We start from the raw sequence: 22,016 nt of genomic DNA on the forward strand, positions 1-22,016 counted from the left end.
CAAACTCTCAATCCTATTACCAAATGCCCAGAAAAGACTCTAATCATGTTAAAAATAAAATAAAACCTAAAACCAAGGTACTAGTATGTTATATATTTATAATTGTGAATAAATAATTACTGAAAGGGAAAATATTGTTGTATAGATCATATGTTGTTTCTATTGCAGTTAGATGATATGGCCGTTGTCTACTCCATACCATTTTCAAAGAGACAGTCCCTTTATTGAGTCCTCTATTACATTATTATGACTGCATAATTTCCCTGTTATAAAGGATATTCGTAGCCCAGAAGGACTTTTTTAGTTTACATATGTCGTCAAATTGGTACTGGGACTCTTATGTCGCGCAAGCGAAGGATTAATTTATTGCTGATAATATTATATCAAGAGTATCCAAGAATATATACCAAACAGCTTAAGGGAGGGAATATCTACCTCTTGGGGCAAAACATCTAAACAAAGACTAATACAGAAACAATTAATCTGCTATCAAATAGTTAAGACAAATTTTCATATCTTCCCATACCCATGACGCCAATTAGTCCTTGATAGTGGATCTATAACGAACTGCAGCATTGTAGCAGTTTCTCAGAGATAAATACCCTGTCCACTTATAAAGTAGAAGACGTACTCACCAGTGGTGTACCCCATGAAATATATCCGTGGTTATTCTAAGTGTGGACCCCGTAGTGGCTTTTCGGGTTGCGGACCAGCGTTGGTCAATTTTGTCAGAGCCAAAAGAGGAGATAGGGGACCAGGCGGACCAGTCATGGTCGAATTCTGATGTAAAATAAAATCATGATGTTATTATAGTTACTTAGAACTGTATAAAGAGCATATAGAGTTAAACAATGAAAACCTTCATTATAAGAAATTTTTCAAATCATAATCCTCATTTAAGCCTTGTGGATATAATGTTTCCAGAATACTGATCCACTTGGTCTCCTTGCATAAAAGTGCCTTCTGTCTATCACCACCCCTACGTAGGGGCTTGACAGTATCGATCACTTGAAAGCGTAGTTGGTTAACGCTGTGACCGTGTTGAATAAAATGTCTAGGCACTGGTTTAACATCTGTTCCCTTTTGTATAGCGGCCCTGATATCTCTCTTATGTTCTTCGATACGTTCTTTAATCGGTCTTGTAGTCTCTCCAACATAAAGATAACCACAGGGACACTTCAATATGTACACCACATAATCTGAGTTACATGTGAAATAATCCAAGATTTTAAATTGTTTCCCCGATAGAGGGTGGGCAAAGTATTCACCCCTTATGACGCTATTACAATGTCTGCAATTCAGACATGGGAAAGTACCTTTTTTAGGTTCAGAGAAAAATCTCCGTTGTTTTTTACTACTCCCAATATCAGAATGCACCAATTTATCTTTCAAGTTCTGTGCCCTACGATAGGAGAACAGTGGGGGATTTGTAAACTCAGTTGGAAGATTAATATCTCCCTCAAAAATGTTCCAATGTTTAAGGATAATGCTTTTAATGTCCTTACTATAGGGGGTGTATGGAGATATGAAGGGTATTCTCTCCATTTTCTCTGTAGTTCTTGTTTGTTGACTATATCTGATGGGTAACCTCTATCCAAAAATTTTTTACAGATCAAGTCTAGTCCCGGTTCCACTTGGCTATCTTGCGAAATAATTCTCCTAACTCTTAGTAGTTGGCTATATGGCAGGCCATCTTTAAGATGGCGCGGGTGATAGTTTGAATATTCAAGAAGATTATTCCTATCCGTTGGTTTTGTGTAGATGTTGGTGTATAACTTTTTGTCAAGTAAATGGACACGGGTATCTAGGAATGGTACAGACTCTATGTCACAAGTTATTGTAAACTTGATGTTGGGATCTAACATATTCAAAGTGTGGAAAAATGTGTCCAATTCTGTCTTTGTCCCGCCCCAACAGACAAAGACATCGTCTATGAATCTCTTCCATGTGATACAGTTCTTAAACAATGGAGTGGTGTAAATATACAGTTCCTCCAGTCTATTCATATACATATTCGCATAGGTTGGGGCTACATTCGAGCCCATGGCAGTCCCTTTTATTTGTCTATAATACCTATCCTCGAATAGGAAATAATGTTCCGTTAAGACAAATTGTAATAGATCTAAAATGTATCTTTTTGTATCCGGGTGTATTGTTAGTGTGTCATCCTGGTCCAAGGTCCATTCTACTGCCCCTATGCCTTCAGTATGGGTGATCGATGTGTATAATGACTGGACATCTAACGTGACTAGCCAAACCTCTGTGTGTGTCTCAATTATCAGATTATCTATTAATTTAAGAAATTCATTTGTGTCTTTGATATATGATTTCTGTTGTGGTACATATTTAATCAAATATTTGTCGAGGATCACCGCTGGCGGTTGCAATACCGAATTCGTTCCACTGACTATGGGCCTCCCTGGTGGGGCTTCTGAATTTTTATGGATCTTCGGGAGAGTATAAAAGACCGGGATAGTAGGATATTTCTTATCCATGTATCTATATTCCCCTTCTGAGATAATGCCTTTCTCCAGGGCATCCTTGTTAAGTGCACTAAGGGGGTCTGTAACCGTTGGATAGGTGTCAGGGTACCTGAAGTCTCTACCTCCGAGAGAGGTAGAGACTTAGACGTCCATCCGTCCCGACGGGCTGTTTCCTCTGTTCCTCGCGGTCTATCCGGTCACGTAAACGCCGGCCGCGAGGGACTCACTTCCTTTTCTAGCATGACGTCCGGAAACCGGCGTCATGACGCCAACCCGGAACGACCTGTCACTCAATCCTTCAGAGACTAATCAGGACTCGTCGGAGGCGTGTCCACCCTTCCGAGCCAGGGTATTTAAACTTGCTTCTCCCATTTGCTCATTGCCCTGTCGTGGTTCTAGTCTGCCTAGTCACACAGTGCTCTTGTATTTCTGTTATCCCTTTGGTTCTGACCCGGCTTGTTTGACTTACTTTGTTTATCTCTGTTACCCTTGACCCGGCTTGTTCCTCGCTTACCTGTCTTCTCGTTCCCTCGACCTCGGCTTGTCTTTGACTATTCTCTATATTCTCCGTACGTTAGTCCGGCCATTCTAAGGTCCGGTATACGTATCCTGTACCTGTTTGTACTCTGCGTGTTGGATCCCTGTCCCGATCCTGACATTACGACAGGGCCAATGGATCCTGCAAGTACAAACAGTCAGCTTGGTCCCTCTGATCCTAGGTTCAAAGCCATGGAGCACAGAATGGATCAGATGGCGTTAGCACTACAGGCGTTATTGTCTCGTGCTAATAACCCACCTGAGGAGACGCGTACTACTTCTATTTCTCCTGTGAGCTCAGGTCTAGAGGTAGCCACTGTAGGTGCCTCTTCCCGTATTTCACCACCAGTACGTTATGGCGGCTCACCTGAGAAGTGTCGTGGTTTCCTTAACCAGATCAGTATCCACTTTGAATTGCAACCTCGCTCCTATCCTACAGATAGGGCGAAGGTTGGATTTATTATCACCTTACTCATTGAGAAAGCTCTGAGATGAGCCAACCCATTATGGGAGAATGATAACCCTTTGGTATACAATTATAATGCCTTTGTAGCTGCCTTTAGAAGAACTTTTGACTCTCCTGGTAGAAAGGTCAATGCAGCTAGATTACTGTTGCGCCTGAGACAAGAGAACCGAACTCTTGTGGATTATGCACTAGAGTTCAGGTCTTTGGCGGCAGAAGTTAAGTGGAACGAGCAGGCATATATAGATGTATTTTTGAATGGGCTATCAGATGTAATCCTCGACGAGGTTGCTACTAGAGAGCTCCCTGAAAATTTGGAGGATTTAATTTCATTCATTTCTCGTATTGATGAGCCTTTAAGAGAGAGACAGAACACTCGAGAGAGGAACCTTAGACCTTCATTTAAATTAGCTCCCGCATTTCAAAGTCCTGATTCCACTACCTCACTATGTCCTGAACCTATGCAGATAGGCAATGCTCGCCTCTCAGAGGAGGAGAGGCAGTACAGGAGAAGGGAGGGATTATGCATGTATTGTGGAGTCAGAGGTCACCTACGCCTGAATTGTCCTAATCGTTCGGGAAACGCCCGCACCTAAGTTTCTCTAGAGGACAGGCCTTGGGTGTTTCTATTTTGTCCTCTACGCATAATTATAAAGATCACAGGCTTCTGCTACCAGTTTCTTTAACTTGGGAAAGGGGATTACTAAGGACCATGGCTTTGATAGATTCCGGCGCTGCTGAGAATTTTATTGATCAAGTCTTTGCTACTAAACACACTATCCCATCCCAGTTAAGGGATACACCCTTGGCCGTTGAGGCCATAGATGGTAGACCTTTACTTGAGCCTGTTATCTCTCGTGAGACCATCCCAGTTAGCTTAACTGTTGGTATCTTACACGAGGAAGACTTATCGCTTATGCTTATTTCATCCCCTTCTGTTCCCATAGTCCTGGGTTACCCATGGTTAAAAAGACATAACCCTATTATTGATTGGGAGTTAGGGGAGATACTCTCATGGGGCCAGGGTTGCCAGGAGAATTGTTTACGGAGGGTTTCTCCATTGGGTGTAATTAACACACCAGGTAGTTCTACCCAGTCTACAGAAATACAGATACCGCCTCTGTACCTAGATTTAAAAGCAGTATTCGACAAGAAGAATGCTGATACTCTACCTCCACACAGGACCTTTGATTGTAAAATTAACTTACTACCTGGTACCATGCCTCCGAGGGGCAATGTATACCCCCTATCCACTAAGGAGAATTCAGTTCTAGAGGAGTATATTCGGGAGAATCTAGACAAGGGATTCATTAGGAGATCTTCTTCTCCTGCCGGGGCTGGGTTTTTTTTTTGTTAAAAAGAAGGATGGTTCACTAAGACCTTGCATTGATTACCGAGGTTTGAATAAGATAACCATCAGAAATGCCTATCCGATTCCCTTGATTACCGAGCTGTTTGATCGTCTGAAAGGCTCTAAAATTTTCACCAAGTTGGACCTCAGAGGGGCATATAACTTGGTGAGAATCCAGCAAGGACACGAGTGGAAGACAGCGTTTAATACCCGTTATGGGCATTATGAATACACGGTCATGCCTTTTGGTCTTTGTAACGCACCTGCAGTATTTCAGGATTTGATTAATGAGGTTCTTAGGGAATTTCAACATGATTGTGTTATTGTATACCTGGATGACATACTGATACACTCTAGAGAGGTTGAGACCCACCACAGACAGGTCAGAAAGGTATTACACAAACTCCTGCAACATGGCTTATACTGTAAATTGGAGAAATGTAGCTTTGACCAGTTTCAGATAGACTTTCTTGGATACGTGATTTCTGGGGAAGACTTTAAGATGGATCCTGACAAACTCCAGTCCATTTTAGAATTGCCTTTGCCTAAGGGACTCAAGGCTATTCAGAGGTTTATTGGTTTCTCCAATTATTATAGGCGCTTCATTAAGGGATACTCTTCTATTATTGCACCTATTACCAATATGACCAGACAGGGGGCTGACACTAAGACTTGGTCTAATGAAGCTCTCGCTGCTTTCAAGACTCTCAAGGATCTTTTTGCTTCTGCTCCAATTCTAGTCCATCCTGATACGACTCTGCCGTTCCTACTCGAGGTCGATGCCTCTGAGACAGGCGTAGGGGCTGTTCTGTCGCAAAGGTTAGGGGTGGATAAACCACTACACCCTTGTGGTTTTTTTTCTAAGAAACTGTCTGGCCCTGAAAGTAGATATGACATTGGCGAAAGGGAACTCTTAGCGGTCATTATGGCCTTAAAGGAGTGGAGACATTTATTGGAGGGGACCTTACATCCTGTTACTATTTTGACGGATCACAAGAACTTGTCTTATATTGGGGAAGCTAAGCGACTGTCCGCCAGACAAGCTCGTTGGTCCTTATTCCTGACCCACTTCAATTATGTGCTTACTTATAGACCTGGTTCTAAGAACTCCAAAGCCGATGCTTTGTCTCGCCAATATGAACCTTCTACTATATCTGAACCGGTTCTTTCCTCTATAGTTCCGAAATGCAATATTATCGCCAACACGAATCTCAGGATTCACTCTCCATTACTTGCCGAGATCATTAAACTGCAACATCTAGCTCCTAAACAGACTCCTGAGGGTCGACGTTTCGTTCCTCCTGTTCTACAACTGGAACTGTTGCAATGTTTCCACAACAGCAAGGTGGCTGGACATCCTGGTATTCGCAAGACATGTGCTTTGATCTCTAAGGACTTCTGGTGGCCTGATTTACGGAAGGATATTAAAGATTTCATCGGTGCATGTGAGGTTTGTACTTAGACCAAGCAACCTCATACTCTTCCCTGTGGATTTTTGCACCCCTTAGAGGTTCCAGAGAAGCCATGGTCCTGTTTGGCTATGGACTTTATTGTCGATTTGCCTATCTCTAAAAAACAGACTGTTATCCTCACCGTGGTTGACAGATTCACCAAGATGGCTCACTTCGTTCCCCTGCCTAAACTCCCGTCTTCTCCCGAATTGGCGGAGATATTCGCAAGGGAGATTTTTCGATTGCATGGGATACCCTCCCAAATTGTATCTGACAGAGGTTCCCAATTTGTTTCCCGTTTTTGGAGGTCCTTCTGCTCTCAACTGGGTATCAAATTGAATTTCTCTTCTGCCTATCATCCTCAGTCTAACGGAGCTGCTGAACGCACCAACCAAAAGATTGAACAATATTTACGTTGTTTTGTTTCCGAACACCAGGACGATTGGGTTAGTTTGATTCCTTGGGCGGAGTTTGCACACAACAATCTCGTTTGTGATTCTACTTGTTCAAGCCCCTTCTTCATGAATTATGGCTTTCATCCATCTATTCTCCCTTCGGCTTCTTCTTCCCAGGGGGTGCCGTCGGTTGATGTTCATGTTGCCAATTTGAGGAAGTTGTGGGATCAGACTCGACAGATTCTTCTGCACAATTCTATGCTGGTTAAGAAACACGCTGATAAACGTAGAAGGGCGGCTCCAGTGTTTGTTCCAGGTGATAGAGTATGGTTGAGTACAAGAAACATCCGTTTAAAAGTGCCTTCCATGAAGTTCACTCCTCGTTATATTGGACCTTACAGGGTGCTAACTTGCATTAACCCGGTTGCGTATCGTCTAGCTCTTCCAACTGCTTTACGCATCCCTAACTCATTTCATGTTTCATTGTTGAAACCACTAGTCTGTAACAGATTTTCCTCCACATCATCCTCCCCTCGCTCTGTTCAGGTGGAGGGTCAGGAGGAGTATGAGGTTAACTCTATTATCGATTCTCGTATCTCCCGGGGGAGACTACAATATCTGGTCGATTGGAAGGGATATGGTCCTGAGGAGAGGAGTTGGGTACCTCAGGAGGATGTTCATGCTCCTCGTCTCCGCAGGGCGTTTCACTCCCGCTTCCCATCTCGTCCCGGTTCCTTCCGCCCGGTGGGTGTATCTGAGAGGGGGGGTACTGTCAGGGTACCTGAAGTCTCTACCTCCGAGAGAGGTAGAGACTTAGACGTCCATCCGTCCCGACTGGCTGTTTCCTCTGTTCCTCGCGGTCTATCCGGTCACGTAAACGCCGGCCGCGAGGGACTCACTTCCTTTTCTAGCATGACGTCCGGAAACCGGCGTCATGACGCCAACCCGGAACGACCTGTCACTCAATCCTTCAGAGACTAATCAGGACTCGTCGGAGGCGTGTCCACCCTTCCGAGCCAGGGTATTTAAACTTGCTTCTCCCATTTGCTCATTGCCCTGTCGTGGTTCTAGTCTGCCTAGTCACACAGTGCTCTTGTATTTCTGTTATCCCTTTGGTTCTGACCCGGCTTGTTTGACTTACTCTGTTTATCTCTGTTACCCTTGACCCGGCTTGTTCCTCGCTTACCTGTCTTCTCGTTCCCTCGACCTCGGCTTGTCTTTGACTATTCTCTATATTCTCCGTACGTTAGTCCGGCCATTCTAAGGTCCGGTATACGTATCCTGTACCTGTTTGTACTCTGCGTGTTGGATCCCTGTCCCAATCCTGACAATAGGGTTTCCTTCTATTTGTTGGTAACTCGTTATGTCGTGCAACTGTGATCTAATTTCTTTAACATAGTAATCCCTGCCCATAATTACCAGTGCCCCACCCTTATCTGCGGGCTTAATGACTATCGAATTATCATCTTTCAGAGAATTAAGTATTAGCCACTCTTTCCTAGTAAAGTTGGGTTTATGTTGGTAAAATCTACCCTTCCTCTGTCTCTTCTTCCTTAGTTGCTTAACATCTTTCTTTACTAGATTAGAAAATATATCAATGGACTGATTGAATATGTGCGGAGTATAAGTACTCTTAGGCTTCAGACCTGTATGAAGTGAGATAGATTGTTCTGTAGTCAAGTGCGTCGGTTGTGGTGTCTCCATTAGTGTATCTGTATCCCCAGCTTGGCTCTGTGTGTCTCTTTCAGCATCTGTGATAAAAAAAATGCGCTTTTAATTTGAGTTGTCTCAAGAATTTATAAATGGCTACATCGTACTCATACCAATATGGAGATGGAGTGGGAACAAAAGTTAAGCCTTTGTTTAACACTTTTTCTTCCTGTAGTGTTAGGGGCCTACCTGAGAGGTTATATATTAGTTTTTCCTCCTGTTGTTGGGGAGCTTCTCCCGCCTCCTGTCTGATGTTCCTCTCGTGGTGACCCCCCCTCCTGATTGGTCTCTGTGATCGGTGGTTTGACCTAAAAAAGTGGTTCCATAGGAGGAAGAGGCAGAGGAAGATGTGGATGGTGTGTCTGAGTTCTGTCGCCATCTTGTGTTGGGTTTCTCCCTATCTGTCCTGAATTGTCTATAATTGTTGCGATACCACGTATATACCTGATCCTTCTGGTAGTCGTTAGTATCTCTTTGAAACTTCCTCTTTTTAAACTCCTCTGTATCTCTCTGGTATTGTGTCAATTTATCCTCTATGTCCTTTTTGAGTTTCTCTAATTCTGTTTGAGCAGTTGATAATTCCAACTCCCTCTCTACCGTCGCTATCTCTTTAATCAACTTCACTAATTCCTTTTGTAGTGTATCGATGGTTAAAACCATCAAATCCACTGGGCACTTGTTTAATATTCTATACCAGGTCTCGCAGTGATCCGGATTATCCTTGCCAAGAGTGGGATGTAATCTAACTCTTAGACCCCTTGGAATGCGTTTTTGTCTCACATACTCCCCTAAGGTATTAATGTGTAATTCCCAACTGATTTTTTTCTTTAATTCCCTCTCTAATTTAGTAGCAATATTTTTCTCACTTTCCGTGGTTAGAAAATCCCTAGTACCTTTCAATGCTGCAGTAATACGATTAATGTCCCCTTCTGAGTATGCGAAGGTGGCCATAGGTGTAGATGATAGAATATTCGTATAGAATCTGTATATACAATAAATTTATCATATGGTAAAAATATCTCCAAAGAAAATCTCTGATAGAGATGGTGGTGCACTGTACGAGGGACAAAATTACATACAACAAAGAGAAGTGTACAGGCACTCTTCCATCTAATAGGTGCTGGATATCTGGGTAACCCACTCCTGGTACCTCACAATAATATATACAACATCAAATGATACCGCACTCTATATTAAGTAATACTGTAGAGCTGATTCTTGCAAATATAAATTTATTAAATATGTAAAGATAATGAAATATCTCGAAAAGTATTATTAATGGCAAAACGTATCTACAATCTCACCATGACACCTAAACAATAATAAATATATACAATAAGCCCCCAATGTAATCCGAAAATGACAATAAAGCAACGTGCACAAAGGCACTAAGTGATAGAGAGCCCTCTATCTGCTATACAAAATGTACACAAGAGTCCATCAACAATGTTGAAAAAAATTTTTGTATATGAAAAAATGGAATTTATCCAAAAAAAATGAAAAAAAGGAAAAAAAGGAAAAAAAGAGAAAAATATAAAAGAAAAATATTTACAGTCCAGATATGTGTACACTGATAGTTGTATATAAATGTTGCTCCAATGCTTAATGGTTAGATCTCACCAATATTTGAAGTCAGAGGATCTTTAGCTGAGGGATGGTGTCATGGTGAGATTGTAGATACGTTTTGCCATTAATAATACTTTTCGAGATATTTCATTATCTTTACATATTTAATAAATTTATATTTGCAAGAATCAGCTCTACAGTATTACTTAATATAGAGTGCGGTATCATTTGATGTTGTGTCCTCCTTTACTGTGTTGATTCCCTTTATGTATTTAAATGTTTCTATCATATCCCCCCTGTCTCGTCTTTCCTCCAAGCTATACATGTTAAGATCCTTTAACCTTTCCTGTTCTAGAACATTTCTTTCTAGAGAAAACCCTGTGTCATGAAATGTTCATCTTTCACTATATTTGGAAGGAATCATAAATATTCAAATTTGCAGTGAAAGGTAATTGACTTAAAAAGAGAGCTGCATTGAGTAAAAAAACGAAGTCCTTAATTTCCCAATCTGTAATAATATGTTATTTTATCTCTTATGTTTTTGAAGCATAAAATAAGGAAAATTAAATAGCTGAATTCCAAACAACTCAAACTATGGAGTAAATAATTACGCTGCGTTAAGGTTTAAGATTGCGAATTTAGAGTTGGAATTATGCCGAAGAACCTTTGTATATTTTTTTTATATATGTATTTATTTACTCACAGCAGAAATTGCTATTCTGCACACATTTTCCTGCAACTAAATGTATGTGCAGATAAGGAATTCCAATGCTGATCTCAATCTCAAGACCTCAGACAGGATCATTTAAAGATATTGTTACTAACTTTAATACGTCTGACGTGTACAGGGCCTTTTACAATACAGTGTTTACATTAGATTGCCTGCAGGGAGCTATAGATCATACCTGAACAACTACATTAAGCTTAGTTTTTCAGGCGACTATAGTGTCCCTTTAAGGAATTAACATCAAGAGGTCTGGAGGCTGCTACTTTTAGGGTACTCTCTGATGTAGCAGTGCAAGGGTTAATATTAATTCAAAGCTTTGGTTATTTTCTGGGGTCTCACATACCCTATCGTGTATTATTATTTTGTTTTACTGTTTTACTACTTATAGTAGCAAACAGTGTCCAAGTATCACTCCAGCATCATGCAAGGCATGCACTTACACTGGGAAAATAAATCCACTGGTTGAGCTGTGTGATCTGAGAAGGCAGCCTGCAAACTTTTATAGCAAAGCAGGGAATTGTGGCGCAAATCCAGAAAATACATACCCTAGCAGTAGTAGTATTCAAAACCTGGAATAAAGGGCCAGCTGCAAAACAGAAAAGTCAGTAGTTACCTGGAAGAGGTTAACGGCAAAAATAGTAAAGACTAGAAGTATTTCAGTAAGAACCGTACATTTACAGATTAAGTGAGTAAAAGTAACCAATAGAGGAAAAAATAAGAGGCGCAGTAAAATATTTAGATTTCTATATTAAATATATAATGTATGAACATATAACTATAAAAAATTTTACTGCTCCAACTTTTTCCCTCTGTTGGCCCCTTCTCACTGAAACAGTTAGTGGTTGTCCCCTAACCATCAATCATCTCTTTTCCCATCATTTCTCCCTTTTTTTTTTTTTGGCAACACGGGCAGAACTCTGAATCGCGAAGCACATTAACATGTTCACAAGTCATTTGTATGACAAACTCCCCTTCCCACGTGAGGTTGGCATGAGCTCCTGGACGAGCCTGCTTGCCAGCCTCCTGCCTCTAGACTATGGGCCATGCGAAAATGCTCATTAAAGACTTTGTTCATGCCCTTTCTCTATTCTGTTCGGGAACCAAACAGGCGCATGAACCATGGACCACCCGGGAGCTTGTTAAGCCTAATTGTAACAGTTTGTAACACGTTCCACCGCAGTGTTCTAATTGTTCTGGGTGGCCGCTGTTCGCATGAACAACCACGAGGTGGCGGCCATCTTGTTCGGATGAACGCAGGCAGCAGTGTTTGGTCGTCGAGTTCATGGAACTGAAATCGGACAATGAAACTCCCGAACACCGCTAGACTTCCAGCATCGCCTGCGTTTGGTTATACACCACTTAGAAGGGCACTGTTTGTTTGGTGGAAACGTTCCCACGAACAAGGTGAACAAGCTCCAGGGTAAGACTATTGACTATGTTCAGTAGTTTGTTCATTTTTAAACTACTGACCTAGACCGACCACTAGCCATGATTTCATAGAACTTTTTTGGGCATAGGACCATGTGGACGGTGGGTCAAATAATTGACTTCAGTGAAAATCCCGAACCCCTGAACCGACCTGGGTAATTTTTGGATATGTTGGTCACCCAAATCGGGGCTATCAGGGGATGTTACTTTTGTAGGGTTTTTGTGTATTTTATGTGTATTTTAGGGTGTTTTATAAATTGTATGTTTTTCTGTACCTGGAGATTATTGAGGTTGTACAGTTCCTGACTCAATTATCTCCCAGGCACAGGGGACGGATTATCCTGTTTCATGTGAGAGTGTCAGGGGCATGTTTGACTGTGTCCATAAATGTATAAAAGCAGGCCATCTGGCCAGATTAAAGCATTCCAGCTTGTACTCCCAGAACTATGTGTCGTCTGGTTACTGTGAGGGGAAAGGGCTAATCACTACTCCAGCTTGTTCCAGTGTGGAGGATTCAACTGGGAAGGTCCTTGTAAGGACTAGAGCTCCCAGGACTGAGTGTCATCCAGTGCCTGGGAGTGGATAGAGCGAGTTCCCCATTCGGCTCTAGGACAGAGTGGTTCCAGGACCCCAGTCAAGTCACTGGCTGAGTTGGCTGAGGTTTGTCCCCTGTTCCAGCTAGGAAGCGGTGCTTGGCGGAGGTACCTAGCGGGGTACAGAGAGCATTGTTACAATTTGTATCGTGATTAAAGTAATTTATATGGCGGTTTGGAAATATGGAACTCTGACTATAACCTCATCGGTCCAAATTGTAATGATTTGCAGGTGGTAATGAAATGAATCTCACAGTCTACTAAATACTATAATTGTTAATCGCTGGAAGTAGTACATCTGAAACCATGATATAAAAAGTAGCAATTACCTGCCTAGCCTTCTAATAGAAGTAGTAAAGATTAAAATGTGAAAATGAAATTGAATGCATGGGATATCCGTTGGGTTATCCTGAAGGATGAATAAGTAAAATCACAAGATGTGAAGACTAGGTGAGAACATTGGTTGTATATGTTAGATTCCTTGTGAATATATGTTGAATGTAAAATGTTGAATGTGAAATTATATTAAAATGTGTTTATTTTTAATGTTTTTTTAGTGCAGTGCCTGGAGATGACAACCAAGCGAAAAATTATTGGGCGGCTGGTCCCATGTAGGTGTTTTCGAGGAGAAGAGGAAATAATATCAGTGTTGGATTATTCTCACTGCAGTTTACAACAGGTGCCAAAAGAGGTTTTCAATTTTGAAAGGACATTAGAGGAACTCTATCTGGATGCCAATCAAATTGAAGAGCTACCCAAGGTAAGACATGCATGTTTTTTTAAAAAGATTTTTCAAATTAATTATATAATTGTGCTTTCTTTGGACGGTACTGACAAATGACCGGGTGCACCTCCTTAGCAAACTTTCAATTCTTTAGAATAAAGAATAAAATCATTGAAACATTTTTTTTAAAACAATTTAGTAGATAGAAATTGTGGCGAAACCAGCTTCGCCACTGTGAACTGGAGAGGCCTGGCTGCTAGCCTCCTGCCCTGTGACTACGGCCCATGGACATATTGCTCTATAAACACTATATTTGGGCATGTAATAATTTATATTGCTGCTACTGGCCCTTTAAAATCAGCGATGGACATATTGGGACTTTTGGGACTAATGTCCCTTTAAGACTTTGTAACATATCACAGTAATACTGTCTTAAATATTATGTAGGTATTTATGTGTTCAGTTAAACTGGGGATATGTAGAAATGTGTGTTTTATGTGTTAAATGTATCAGTATGTAATTTTATGTCTTTTACTGTCTTTTTGCAACCATGTGGTTAATGGAGTCTGACTCTAGTCCTAGATAATTGGATTACTTCTCCAATTATCTCCAGGGCAGAAGGGAGGAAGCCAGGATGCATTGTGGGGGATGTTTTACTTCTGTTTGGGCCAGATTGTGCCATGCTGCAAGCCAGGGCCCAAAAGATACTTTTAGTAACTTTTAAACCCCTGGTCGGATTCATGCCATTTTTTAATATGTTGTTCCCCTGAATGGATTGATTGTGGATATGTATTTTTATGTGAATGTGATGTATGGTTTTAAAGTTATGAAAGTTGTGTAAAAGTATATTTTACTCTGTATGCATAATGGGATTATGTGTCACACTAAGGGGAGGGGATGTGTGGGAGGTAACATCTATGTCATTGGTTCTTTTATGCCTCCCCCTGGGTGTGGCCTGTATGTGTGAGTTGGAAATAAAAGCAAGACTGGGTGTCCCAGTCTAGTGTCTTGCTTAACCCTCAAAGCGATGTGTCGTCTCGGTCTTTGGGGGAATGGGATTGTATGCTGACTGCCAAGAGTGTAAGCCGAGGTCTGCTTTTCTTGTTCAGCTGTTCCAGTCTTCGTGTGGTTCCAGTCGGGAGAATGGTGTTTGCAGTAGCTGCCTGTGCATCTGGAAAGGGGATTATCGCCTAAACTAGGTTTTATCCTCTTGTAAGTGAAACGGTCCGTTACAGAAATTCTGCTCATTTTCTTTTGGGGTATATGAAAAACAAATACTTTCTAAAGCTGCAGGTGTGCTGTATACAGCCTTTGGAAGTCCTTCCTCAGGGTCAAATCAGAGGCTTCTCATTGATCTGTTTTAAACATAAGTATTCATTCTTACTGGTTCTTCTAATTTTTTATATTTGCAATCAGATGAAGATTTAACATGTGGAATACTAACTTTTCAGATTAGTTTATCCGGTATATCAGAACTGGTTTACTACATACCATTAGACATACGCAGATAGAGAATTATGAAATGATTGCAAGGTGCACTGTCTCTAGATTAATCATTTATGTTTTGAGAACAACTTAAATTATTGGTGTTCATTGTGTGCACATAGATTTGCAGAACAATAACAATGGGATTAAAGTTTTTCTAAACGTTGTATTTTATAACATTTTGTCATGAAAAAGAGCATGTTGTCTCTGCAGACACAATTTCAATTAAATTGGATTAATGGAATTTATTCACCAAAAATATAAATATTGAATACATATAGAGCCTTATGCTACATAACTTATTCCATATTTCATGCTGAATAACCTTTAGATAGATTTTCCCTCCAAAAACATTTCATTTTAAGAAAAATCTAATTTAAATGAAGAAAAAATATGATTTAAATAACAAAAAATATATATTTTTTTAATATCTAATTTTTATTCACCCCAGTTTGGTGAGAATAGGTGACTTTGATTTTAATATGAATGGGTAGGAGTCACGATACCCAGTGACCCAACACGCAGTGTATATATGGTAATAGTGTAGGCAACGTTTACCGGTCCTTAGAATGGCTGGGTTGTACGTTGCTGGATAAAGAATGGTCAGGGACAAGCCGAGTCAAGGAAGCCAGAAATCAGGGAAGCGAAAAAACCAATAGCCGAGCCACAGGAGAACAGAACGGAGAATAGTCAGAAGGAAGCCGAGATCAAAATACCAGAAAGGACACAAAATATAACGCACTCTTGGGAACTGTAAAACAGAGGGGTTGTCAGGTGAGGCAGTACCCTCTTAATTTAAAAAAAATGGGTTACTGAACCAGGTCCTATTTACTAAACTGGTGGCAGAGAGCCCAAAGCACACCTCATTCAGGTAACTAGCAAGTTTGCTGCTTGACCCATGACCAATTTTAATAGGGAGTTGGAGATGAATGGGAGAGGTGAGAAATTATGGAGCAAGCTCACTGTGATAGATCACCCTGTCCCTGAATTATTGTTTTATATTGAATGGTCTGGTATACGAATATCACCAAACAAATTACCCCATTTGGTTCGTATACAGAACAAAGTACTGAATGGACAGACCACCCACAACAGTCGTGTGCCGCTCATTGACCTACTTTACCTCATTCACATCCAGGTAAGAAACAACCAAACCCTGACTACTACTGTAGACCATGCCCCATTAGCCTGGAAAACCCCAGAGGAGTTTGGGAAGGAGACCCGGGAAGACCCGTCTCTCCATAAATAGAGGGCCTAGTCGGAAACAGAGCACGGAGGACTAGAGGGAGAGAGGTTTATCTGGGAACAGGATAGATTATACCAGTTAACTGAGACTCACAAAACAGGAGCAGCCCCATCCCAGAAGCGCCAACTGGTGGTTCCTAGGAAGTACATATTGGGCACGATATACCCTTAGCACGTCACCTGGGAGTACATTGCACATCCCATTGAGTAACCCAGAGTTTCTTTTGGCCGGGAGTCTCTGGGGACTGCAGGACTTGCGACATCTGTCAGTGGGTAGGGAAAAGGGGGATTACCCCAAGGCCAGACTGCTATCTATGCCCATTATTGAAGAACCCTTTAGCTGGATAGCAGTCGACCTGGTAGGGCCCCTACAGAGACCCAGTCCATCCAGTAAGAAGTATATACTTACCATGGTGGGCCAAGTCTACCAAGGTCACTCCAGCTACCCTGAAGCCGTTGCCCTCTCGAACATCCAGGCAGACACAGTTGCCAGTGCGCTGGTTAGGATCTTTGCCAGAGTAGATTTTCCAAAGGAAATCCTCTCTGACCAAGGAACGTAATTAAGAGCAGATCTTACCCATCAGCTGTGAAATGTCAGTGGCATTAAGCCCGTACTCAGCTCGCCATACCACCCCCAGACTAACGGTCTCTGTGAACGGTTTAACGGTACACTTAAACAAATGTTGAGGACCTTTACTGATGAATACAGAGACTGGGAGCGATTCCTGCCTCACATCTTGTTTGCTTATCGGGAGGTGCCACAGGAATCCACTGGGTTTTCCCCTTTCAAGTTACTGTGTGGTAGAAGGGTAAGAGGTCCCTTTGATTTCATTAGAGAACACTGGGAAGGGGAAAAGGAACACAAGGGGATCATATCATATGTGTTGGAACTCCGGGACCGCATGGAGCAGTTGGCTAAGATGGTAAAGGAGAACCTCCAGGCGACCCTGGGGCGACAGAAGGTCTGGTACGATCGGGTTGCCCGACAACGTACCTTCCAGGTGGAATAAAAGGTCCTGGTGCTGAAACCTACTAGGCAGGATAAGTTACAAGCAGCATGGCAGGGCCCTTACAGGGTAGCGTCACATGTACAAAGTACAGAATGGACAGACCACCCACAACAGTCATGTACCACTGATTGACCTACTTTACCTCATTCACACCTTCACAAACCGCAATTACTCTAACATTCTAAGCGGGCGGCTGGATGGCCGCCGTTCGTATGGACGTACACGAGGTGGTGGCCATCTTGTTCTCGCGAATGCCTACAGCGGTGTTTGGTCGTCGAGTGTATGGAACTATTATATCGGGCACTCAACAGCGCAAACGCCACTGGGACTTTCATCCCACAGGTGTTCAGTTCCATTCATCTGAGAAGAGTGGTGTTCGGTGGGAGCTAATTCCCGAACCAGGGGGCACTCTACCAATGTACACACAAAGAGTTATCTTCGTTATTTTATTATGTTTTGTACTCCTGAAAGAGACCGACTGTTCCGTCTGAATTCATGGAACTCTTCTGGGCAAGCGGCTCGTGTGCTGTCGGTCTAAACTATACCCCGGTGGCGTTTCAGGAGCCTTTGTGAGATCTGAGCGCTTTTCGGATATGTTGGGTGCTCAGATACAGGCTATGCAAGAATATAGGACTTGAGGGGGTACCTAATTGTTAAGTGTATATTTTGGGGTGTTTTTGTCATGTCCTAGACATGAGAATTAATGTAATTACAATGTGTACTTTGACAGTCCTCTCTCAGGTCGAGTGGGGAATGCCCCTGGAATATGTAATAGGAAACCCCTGGCATGGGGTCTTGCATATAAGACCAGTTGTGGCTGCCATTAAAACAGTTCAACTTCACCCTCAACACAGATCTTCGTCTCGTCATTGTAGGGAACAGCTATACCTGCTTTATTACCGCTTGGATTACTGCATTACTCATACTAGGGGGAAAGGACATCTCTGGTGGCAGAGACCCCTTTTCTCCTGGGGTGGCTGCCACACTAATCTTTTCAGCTGCACTTTCTGTGTTTCAGCAATGCTGCCTTGAGTACTACAAGTCTATTTGGGTGGCAGATATATGAAGATGGAGCAAGGGCTACAGCCAGTGCATATTTGTTTGAGAAGTAGGTGCATACCTCCCAAGTGTCTCTATTTAGGAGGGACAGTCCCTACATGGGGATGAGAAAACATAGAGGAGTTGGAAGAAGGAGAATGAGACACATGGAGGAGCTGGGTGTGAGACACATTGAGTAGTTGGGCGGAGAATGTGACACATGGAGTGACTCGGGGAGAATGAAAGGAGACACATTGAGGGTCTGAAGGAGAATGAGACACATGAGTGGACTGGGGCAATGGAGACACATGGAGGAGCTGGGGGAGGAAAGGAGACACATGGAGGGGCCTGGGGAGGAGAAACATGGAGGAGATGATGGGGCTGAGGGGGAGGAGAAACATGCCGGGACTGTGGATGGGAATGAGACACATGGAGGGGCTGGGGGAGGGGGAAAGGAAACAATAAGAGGCCAATTTTGCTCTGGTGCTTTTTGTTTATGCCTCTGGTTATCATGCCCCTCTTTTCTCAGAGCTTCATATTGTTGGTGTCTAAATGCATACTAGAGCTTCACAGCAATGTGTCTTTAAACTACAATAAAATAGTTCAGAAATCAGTCTGTGTAAATGAGATGCATGGTTCCTGATGCAAATTACATTTTAGTTTCATCATTTGTTATTAGTAAGTCAACGAAAACATGTTATTACATCCCAACCCCTGGCCACCCCCCCCCCCCACCCCTTCTCACAATCCTTAAGTTAAAGTGTCTGTCTTTCCCCATTTGAAATGTTGGGAGGTATGGAGGTGCCTAAATCCAGTGCACTCCGTACACATTCCTCATTTTCTCCATACCTAGAGTAGTCTTTGTAGCGACATTTTACCTTTGTTTTCACGGTAATGTGAAGCAATGTGTTGGAGAAATTTGAGGTAAATACACTGTGTACTTCAAGAGCATCCGACAGAAACCTGTCCTTATAGGTCTTTCATGTTCACAACGAGATTTTAAGTTGTTTATTTTTTACTTTTGAAAAAAAAACAGAATTTAAGGCAAGTTTGAGATTTCCTTCAAAAGTCTACCAAGGTCACTCCAATCCTAGCTAGGCAAAACTCATCTCACGTTATTTGAAACTAAAAGAAAATCATTTCCTTGTAAGATTACTGGGTCACAAACAGGTCTTCATTGTGCAGAATTTTTCCAACAAAGTGGTCAGGTTTCCTAAATAACTGTGTGAGTTTGAGAAAGCTTCCAGGGCTCAAAATATATAAATAAAATAATTCTGTGCCCGTGCTGCTGGGAATTGCTTTCTCTACACAAACATTACATCTTGTGGAATACAAATTGGTGTTTTCGCATGTCTATATTTTCATCTCTGTTACTATCAAGCTTATCCCAGAATCTGATTGCTTTCTTTCTGATGTCTAATGCATTCTTATTATAAATTCGGTATTCTGCAATGCCTTTCCACCAGCACTTGGACATGATCAGCTTACCAAGTCATGATCTGACCAGAAAAAAATTATATACCACCTAACTAAAGGGAAATGATATCAGAGAGAGGAAGGGGGGAGGTAAATTGATTGGAGCAAGTAAATTATCTTCTCTGACATTATTTTGACTTTATTTTTAGTGTTGCTGTCCTCTGGAAGATATTTTTTAAAAAATCACAAAACAATGCAATAGTGAGTAGCCATCTTGTTTAAGAATATATTTGCTAATTATGGCACCCAAGATGTTAGTGAACTATGTTTACGGTGTGACCTGTAAATGCCCTAAATGTTGAATTGAAATATAATGTATTAGACAAGCAGTTAATGAAAAAGTGGTCCTACTGGAGGAGAGTCATGGTGGATGGTGTGTGGGTTCTTCTCCAACGTAACATATAAATGCTTCCGCAACCCCGGGTCTACATGCAGGACAAAAACAGTGGACTTAATCTTTTATTAAACATGCATGTGGACCAGGTGGTGTGGAAGCATTTAAATGCCCTAAACGGGGTTGAGGCTCACAAGATATGTTGTGGACTGGAAGAAGATAATATCAACTCACCCGTTGGAGAAAAACAGGAGTTCTCTTTTGAGTAGAATAGAGTGCACTCACTCACCCAGTCTCCAACCCATTTTGTTAGACCCCCTTCCTATTTGAGGGAATTCCCTACCTATACCCAGGAAATGTAGTTCACAAAGATTACTTCTTCACTGGTAGAAATTAAATCAACCATTTTATAATAGATTTTACAAGCATTATCAGGAAAAAAAGAACAGCTGTTTTATTTCGAAATGGCTTTTCAAGCACAGAGAATAAGTATGTATTATATAAAAGTAATGATTATAATTGAGATTCAGGAAGTAGTTCCTCACCCAAACCCATTCAGCATTTCTTTGTCTTTGTTCCTCTTTAATGGCCAGGAAAATGTCTGTAAAGCCCACCACACCGCAGCAAGCAGATTTAAATGCAATGTAAAAATGTTCCAGTCTCTAATGAGCCTCTTTTGTCTTGTTACAAGGAATTACTGCAAGCATTTTGTGACATTTAATTTCAATACAACTTGCTCACAGGAACTTTGCCATGTATTGGTGCAAATACTTAATTATATTAACTTCCCCCATGAAATTTACTGTTTCTTTGTTTGTGTTTGGAGTTGTTTTCTTTTAGAGTACAGGTTACTAAATTACTAATACATAGTATTAATACACAACACTTCAGCTTTAAGCCCAGGTTCAGAGAGAGCAAGGAATCTTGGGTATGGGTTCCAATAAGTCCTCTTGGATTCCCACCAGACCTTGTGTTTAGGCCAACTCAACACACGGGCCCAATACAGTTTAGATATTCATACAAGTGGGCCACAAACCCTATGCTAATAAACATCAGACCCTATTACTTTCTAATACAATATAATTAGATTTTTAGTAAACCCCTAGCTACCCTATTTAAGTTGTTGATTATTACTTTCTTGGATACAAATGTTCCTATTACATGGCCTAGGTAAATATATGTATACGTTTAAGGTGTACTTGCAATCGAGATGCTCTATATTGTAACTGGCATAACTTCCATGCAGGCAATGCGGACTACAGCATCTTTCGTACCTATAGGGGGTTAGGAGTACACCATTCTTCCGAGCCTTAAAAACCTGTAGGTGCAGCACAAAGTAGACCTCTGTACACCTTTCTTTAATTGTGTGTGCCAATTTAAATAAAATTGCAAAGGCACTGCTGTGCCTAGAGAAGCTCTCATCACTGTTTAAATTCATTAAAATGGGAATTGCTATATCTTTGGATATTAAACCATTGAATTAAATATTGACAATCACGTATAGTTCGTGTTAACCTTTTTAAATTTAATTTATGTTAAAGATTTAATAAATTACTTCACAGACCAGTTCAGTCCAAGCTAGCTCAAGGCGGACATTGCTAATGAGGAGGAGAAAGGGGAGGTTAAGCTAGGATGGAATGTGTAAATATGCAATGGAATATATCTGCTGGTTCCACTGGTTTCCATGGAGATTGACCCACTTTAAGTACTTTGCATTACTTTCCAGAACACAGCACTTTGCTAACTTTCCTCCATTCTTTTTTTCCTCCTCTTCTCTGTACGCTTTCTCTATGCTGACTGCCAGGTGCAGAGGACAGAGCTTGTAGCGTTGATTGATGGAGGCGCCCAGTTGCAGTATAAATTGGTGTAGATTTTGACATTTATTTTTTTCACATCTCACATATTTGTTAACTATAGGGTATAACTAAACATAATATTAAAAATCCACTTTAAGTGACTATGAGTACTCCAATATTTTACCTTAACAGACCTTAATATTT

The 22,016-nt window shown here is 41.4% G+C and overlaps 1 protein-coding gene across 1 annotated transcript in view; it reads left to right on the forward strand.

Annotated features, from left to right (window-relative positions):
* Nucleotides 1-22,016, forward strand: part of LRRC7 (leucine rich repeat containing 7) — a 345,057-nt gene that overhangs the window by 115,151 nt on the left and 207,890 nt on the right. The window contains exon 3 of the mRNA XM_063427909.1: nucleotides 13,262-13,464. Within this exon, the coding sequence (XP_063283979.1) occupies nucleotides 13,262-13,464 (203 nt within the window). The remainder of the gene's footprint in view (nucleotides 1-13,261; nucleotides 13,465-22,016) is intronic.

Source organism: Pelobates fuscus, chromosome 7 (assembly GCF_036172605.1).
Source record: "Pelobates fuscus isolate aPelFus1 chromosome 7, aPelFus1.pri, whole genome shotgun sequence".
In the NCBI taxonomy this organism is placed as follows: Eukaryota; Metazoa; Chordata; class Amphibia; order Anura; family Pelobatidae; genus Pelobates; species Pelobates fuscus.